The sequence below is a fragment of the Falco biarmicus genome, chromosome 14, assembly GCF_023638135.1.
Source record: "Falco biarmicus isolate bFalBia1 chromosome 14, bFalBia1.pri, whole genome shotgun sequence".
Taxonomy (NCBI): Eukaryota; Metazoa; Chordata; class Aves; order Falconiformes; family Falconidae; genus Falco; species Falco biarmicus.
In genome coordinates, this window is record NC_079301.1 from 21,483,866 (window position 1) to 21,490,800 (window position 6,935).

Below are 6,935 nucleotides of genomic sequence, written 5' to 3' on the forward strand. Positions count from 1 at the left end.
AAAAACATGGAGGCATCAGTAAGCTGGAGCTGGGTCTGCCCACATTTATGTATGAAGAACTTGTACAAAAGTAAAGTAAATTACAGTTTGAAAGTAGATAATTGGATCTTTCTCCTAGTAAGAAGTTAACTGAGGCTTTTGAAATCTGAAACTCATCTGCAAACTGCTCCAGTAAAGCCCTTACGGCAAAAACATTTATTAGGAAAAGTTTAGCTGCTGGAATACCTCAGTGGGGTGATGATCGGCGGCAGTTTCACACAGTGTAGCTCTGGCAGTGCCTCTGTGCCAGAATGTAACCTGACTGTGAGCCAGAGTACACGAGATGCTTGCCTGCGCTCCTGCCACACCTTTTCAGACGCCTCGCAAAGGCTTTGCATGCCTTTGTGCTACAAACTCAAGGAGCAAGTGCTCTTAGCACTTACAGGCCCCATTCTCCACGGCAGCCCTCGCGCTGCAGCATACCCCAGGCTGACTTGGAAGACATACCTCAGTGACCAGCATTCAAAACCAGTGGTCTGTGAACTCGCTCTGAGGAATCCAGTATCTTGCCTGTGCATAGCAATCCCGGGTGTAGGTCCTGCAGGAAAAACCTTCCATATTCTGATTTGGTAGTCAGTAGAAGAAGGGCTGCCATACCTCGTGCGTTTGCTTTCCATCAGTGATACGCAGCTGCTGAATGCCTTCATTGTATCAAGCATGTAGTATACAGATGGAATAAAAATAGCTCGATTCTCATTAATTGCATGGGTGTAGCTGCTGTTGATGATTAATTTGGCTTTGTCACCGGTACTGTGCATGTTCATTAGTAGAATTCATGAAGTTACTCACGAATCTTTCGGGTCACAAACTCCTTTAGAGAACAGTAATTTTCTGTTAACTCTTAAACTAGCACTGACAATACCAAGAGAAGATTTCTAAAGGACTGGTACCTTCACCTTTGAGAATTATCCCTGTAATGTGCCCTGCGAAGAGGTTGCCTCAGATCCTTAAAAAGAAGATACAAGGCTGTTACACAGCTGTGCTTTTCACAAGAGAAAACATAAATTTCTGGTCAGGCAGTTTTCCTTGAAACGTACTCATAAGCTTCCTCTGGTTTTGACTGTGCCTGTCTCCACAGCTATCTTCACTGCTGTCAAGATATTGTCCTTAGTAAAGGTAACCTGGAAAGCTGGGGCTTCAGCATTGTTGGAGGCTTTGAGGAAAGCAAAGGAAACCAGCCATTCTTCATCAAAACCATCGTGCCTGGGACTCCAGCCTTCCGAGACAGGAAACTGAAGTACGTGTGAGCTACCCTGCCGGTCACTGGTGTTTGTATCAGAAATGCTATCAGTACAAGGGACTGACGGTCTCTTACCCTTTTAACTAGCTGGGCTAAGTTAATGACTTCTTACACACTCATTTGTGCAGTTAACACTGTTACCAAAGCTGTAACAAGCTAAGTCCTGTATTAATGAGTGTTTTGGTTTCTCTATAAAGGTGCAGCTAAAAGGAATTAACAGTTACATTTTAAAAGGCTGTAAAGCTTTTAATTGAGTGATTAGATAAAAGCAGAAAGGGGATATTTGAGATGAATCTTGGAGGTGCCAGAGTATAAAATTAGGATTAGGAAAAGTATGTCAATGAAAGCAACAAAAGCCCTCCTGTGCAGGAAACTTAAATCCAGTTTTGCTGACCTGTTGGTTGGTAATCACAGCGAGTGGAGGAGTGAGAGTAAACAGCGGGCCTGGATAATCCCACAGAGCTCTCTTACAGTGTTATCTCTGGGAACCAAGAGAGCTGTACAGCAAGGCTGCTGTCCTAGTAGGGGGCATAGTTTGGGCATCGGGAGCTGGGCTTTGCTCCCCTGAAAATGGTGTGTAGGCCTCTAGCTGGGGCAGAGCCTGGGTGGGAGGACTGGGGCCAGCCGGGTTCCTGTGCGGGTGCCAGGACGGCAGTGTGCTTTCCCCATCGGATGTGAGGAAGGTAGCTGCCTGGTTTCACACCTCACAGCAGAACAGGACAACCACTCAGAAGATGGCTTGGTGGGCCATAGAGGTGGGCAGATCAAGCGGGACTTTAAAACCTTTATGTGTTGAACTACAACGTGACAGCATGCTTTGGCCTCGTGAGCACTCACCTTAGTGGCTGCTAGCTGTAGGAGTGACCTTGATGACAAGTACGTTTATGAGTGCAAATTTGTTTCCTGTAACTTTTCCCTCTGCTGACTGGCCAGCTGGTCACGCTGCTGGTGACCTTCACTGCCACCGCTCGAAGCACCAGCAGTGTCCTCCCTTTCCCTTGCCCTCTGACTCAGGACGGAAAAAGTTGCTTCAACAAGGAGTTGACAATCTTGGCTCAGGGTGGGCTAGACCTTAGGGGTCCTAGGGTGTGTGTTAACGATGATCAAGTCCTGACAAGCGTGTTTCCTGCTTTCTGATTAGGTGTGGAGATGAAATAGTGGCAGTAAATGGAGTGCCAGCGATCGGAATGAGCAACTCGGAACTAATCCCAATGCTGAAGGAGCAAAGGAACAAAGTCACGCTGACTGTGGTGTCCTGGCCGGGAAGCCTCGTGTGAAAGCTCAAGCAAAGCCCACGCCCGTTTCAGGTATCAGAGGGCCACCACACAAAGCTGAGCACGTGACAGACAAACCGAGGGAATGCTGAGCTCTTGCTACATAGCGTATTGCCATGGAAGACTTCTAGCTTCCTTTCCTCCAGAAAACATTTCTTCACTGTGCTGAGGTTATCAACAAATCTGATTCTTGGATTTAAAGTAACAGTTGATCCGAACAGTTGTTGTAACTTCCTGGGCTCATTAAAGCTCTCGAGGACTGGTGTTGCAGAGTAAGCTCTTTTCCCAGTGGTGTTTCTCTACAAATTGTGTTTGAGGCACTTCCCTCAATTTCAGAGCTCTGCTTTCCATTTAATATTTTGAACAGATTAAACCACATATGACTGTCTGGTTTTCCCTGCTAGTTTAATACAGTTCTGCTGCTGATCTCTGCCTGCCATTCTTGGACACGAGTTATTTTATACATGCTTTTAAAAAGCCACTAATAAAACTGTAAGGATGGGGACCCAATTAAGCAGTTCCTATAGCCCCCAGTCTTGCTATTTATAGGTTACTGAAATGTAATAAATGTATTTATACATCAAAACCCCAAAGGTAACTCCCCTAGCAGGCAGCTGAAGAGCCGCGAGGTTAGTGGCTAGTGTGGTGGAGCTGTGTTTACCTGTATGAAGGTCCCGTCGCCAGGCAGGTGTGAGTCCTGATGGAGGATCCTGCCAACTAGTCACGAGCGGGCGATTCGGCTGGCTTAAAGAAACCAGTCAAAGGTAGCGGCAGGAGTGATTTCACTGAAATACGATGTTGTAAAAGTGCAACTTTAACAAAGTTCCAAGGGCAAGGTTCACTCTTACTGCACAAAGGATATAAGCTTCCCTGGTTTTATGACTTGATGAAATGACCAGCTTTTCCCACAGAAAGTAGATGATTAAGTAAACAGGCCATTACAAGAAACCTCAGTAAGCTCAGAGGGTGGTTGGCTGCCTCAGCCGCATTGTACCAACTGTATGAAACAAGCTCCCTCCTGAAGGACAGCGTGCCCCATTGGCTTCAGTTCAAATCTGCTGTGTAGTTAAAGTTTAGAATAAAAAAACCTGAAGCCAAGGCAGGTTGGTCTGACCTGTGGCATCTTGCTGTTTCCACCTGCACCCTCTACATAAAGCAATTCCCTCCTGTTACAGAAAGCGGTTAACCAGCAGTAGAAACAACAGATCTTTCTCAAACCAGGTTGCATTGAGAGATCTTTCCTCTCTTGCTGGTTCCGCTGCACCTTTTCTGGGGCCAGCTCAGATCTTAAGAATCAAAGGAGCTTCTCTCCCCTGTAAAAATGCTACCTGGAATGAACGTTTAATTCCCTGTTGCAGTCAACTGACTGCAGGTAAGTGCCCATCGTTGTCTTAAGCAGTGCTTTTCTTAGGGCTGGCTACATTGTAATTAGCAGTTACTGCAGAGCAGAATTGTTCCTTGCTAGATGACTTTGCTGTTTACACACAGCGTGACTTCACTTCCTTTGGCTGCTCGATTAAGGCCGTGTATAGCAGGGGCTGTTATCGGAGCCTGCTCCACAGAAACAGCTCAGGATCCAGTTGTCACAAAAGCGTCCCTGGTGCCCGGGGTGGCCTTTGTTTGGCTGATACATACTGCTGTGGACTTTGACAGCAGCAGCAGTGCTGGGCTCTGGGGCCTTTTTTCCCCTCGTTGTTCCTACTGAATGCAGAGAGCAAAATGATTCAAAAGTCGGAAGAGCACCTGTGGAAAACTCATCACTTGACCTCTGTCCAACACAAAGGAAGAGAAAAATCTGAAGCTGTTTTTGTCTCTTTTGAACTGATGTGCAGAATCTGTGCCTGGTATGGAACAGTAAATATTTATGTAGATAGAGAGAGGGCGATGCCTACCGAGTAGTGCCAAATGCCACTTGTATAAAGTGCAGCAGGAAAAAGCCATGCAGCGGGTGGGCAGCCGGTTTCAGTGAGGAGGATACTGCAGGAAGCAGCATAATTGACTCCATCTCCTTTCAAGGTGCCTTCAAACTTTACCGATGTCCTCGTAATTTAAGTACTGTTTCCAAGATCAGCTTGTTAATAGAAGTTGAATTTGTTTTGATGCCTTTATAAATTATTGTAATATTGCTGAAAAACATGTGTTATAGGTGGTGGTTTTTTTTCAACCCTTCTCTCCAGTGTATCAGCTGACACCCCCAGAACAGGTTGCTTCAACAACAGACACTTCTCCAAGAAACTGAGCTTGGGAGGCAGGAAATAATATAACGGTCTTCTGCTTCTCTCGGAAAGGAGCTGGATTACCCTGACGTATACCATGGCTGTGACTGGGAAAAAACCTGAACAGAAGTCCATCTGACGTACCCTTCCCCATCTGCAAGGCTGGCCGCAGCCCACTAGTGCCTGTGGGGCTCAGAAGTGCCTGGGCTGAAAAGCTAACCCAGGGACTAAATAAAGCTTTATTTAATGAGGCTTAACTCCCTGGTTCGGCGTGCTGCACAGCTCAGCAACTGCGAGGCAATGCTGGGGCTGCTGCTGTTGCTCCCAGAGGAGCCAGGGTGGGGGCTGGGTTAGGTCGTGTTGTGATTTCTCCTACCATAGCGCCAAACATCCCCGACTGGAAAGGCAGCGTCTCATGGTCTGGGAGAAAGACATCACTACCATTAACTCTATGCTGCACAACTGTAACGAAGTTAGTCAGTTAGCCTCCCTTCTCCTTAATGCTGTGCCTATTTTATACTGTCAGGAGCTGAACCGCCTGCCAGCGGTTCCCCGGGACACCTCACACCTCCTCTCCGCGTTAAGCTGGCTGGCACTTGTGTAATAAGAGTTGTGCAAGTGTTTTCTCTGGCTGTGAAGTTCACCCTCCCGGCAATCCTCAGGCGTTCTGCGCTCAGGAACACACAGGCCCATTTCTCATCTCATTTTGCTCCAGTACAAGGACTGATGCTACTGGCCCAAGAACTGACCTCTTTTCTGAGAATTATTAGAGCCACCACGCAGTATCCCCGTGGAACACAACCACGAAGCCTGCAGTTGTTACCCGATGCAAGTGACGATTATTTCCAAAGCCCCACCTTTAGACTAATATATTAAAGGCAAACATTTCTATTTCATTAAACTAAACCCATTTCAAACCATTTCCCTTAAATTCACAGCTGCTTCTGGCAGCGTAGGCTTGCTAACACCAGTGAAGGCCTGCAGTCCCTGCCTCTGTAAAAACATTCAGCACACAAGAGGAAGTCGCAGCACCGACTCATCCACCCAGGAGTCTCTGTCCCCTCCCCCACACTGCCATCGGTAAGCCCCGGTGCAGAGGGGTGCAGACTGGATGTGGTCATCATTAATTATGCCAACTCACAGGTCGAGTCGCTTCTGTCACTGCCACAAACAGCACGAGACTGGGGGACTGGACACGGAACAGCTCTACCCACCCCTGGAGAAGCAGCACGTACCCCTTACCGTGCAAAAATGGCAGAAATGCTGCTGACTGGGGCCAAACCCTGGCCTTACCTTAGCGTAAAACTACTGCCAGCATTTTCCCCAGATTCAAGATGGGTGAAAACCAGCTCAGACTGGTCTGGGGGGCACTGCCTGGCCTTCCCTTTGGTGCTAGCTGCCCTAGCAATTTCAGAGTTCATGTTCTGGGGGGGAGAAAAAAAATTACCAGATTGCATCATTACAGAACAGACGCTCTTCACAGAGGCACAGGCAAGGATACCTGCCCCCCCCCCGCCGGACACTCCCGCGTTGTGCAAGGGAGCCTGCGCTCCAGAGGGCATGTGGGCACATCTGCAACGCACCGCAGGCACGTGTACTTCCAGGGGCACGTACCAAGCACTCTTGATTCCTTCCCACCGGTTTTGGTCTCTCCTCCGCCCGTGCCATGCCACAACGAGATAAAACTTGAGTTCAACCCAAGTTCCTGAAAGCCAGCAGGCAATCCGAGCCGAGACCCACCACCCTGACCCCAGGAAAAACACGCCAGGTTTCCCCTCCCTCCACCCGCTCCATGCCAGGAGCTGGGATTCCTGCAGCTCTTCCCGCAGCGAGGCACCACTGCCCCCGTCTGATGTCCCGACAGGGGCTCTACCGGAGCTCTGGCGCGGCTGCAGCGGGAGGGATACTTTGAAGCCTGATTCCAGGCCCTGTCAAAGAACTGTGGTTCCATGCACACACCTCCCCTCTGCACACACATTTCCCACAATCTCAAAGCACGTTGAAAAAGCTACATGAAAAACAAATAAAACAAACTAAAAATGCCGCTCTTTTTCTTCTCCCCATAGGTGTTGCAGTTAATGACTCATCAAGTGCACTGTCACAGCATATTAACTGTTATCATAGTGCTATACTGGCTCAAGTCTCTAAGGTTGTAAAGCTTCACAT

General features: G+C 48.1%; 1 protein-coding gene across 1 annotated transcript in view; it reads left to right on the top strand.

The window, feature by feature from the left end:
• LOC130158733 (ligand of Numb protein X 2-like) overlaps nucleotides 1-2,829 on the top strand; it is a 29,930-nt gene extending 27,101 nt beyond the window's left edge. The window contains exons 9-10 of the mRNA XM_056359687.1: nucleotides 1,118-1,276; nucleotides 2,421-2,829. Of these exons, the coding sequence (XP_056215662.1) occupies nucleotides 1,118-1,276; nucleotides 2,421-2,556 (295 nt within the window). The 3' untranslated portion in view covers nucleotides 2,557-2,829. The remainder of the gene's footprint in view (nucleotides 1-1,117; nucleotides 1,277-2,420) is intronic.
• The last annotated feature ends 4,106 nt before the right edge of the window (nucleotides 2,830-6,935 follow it).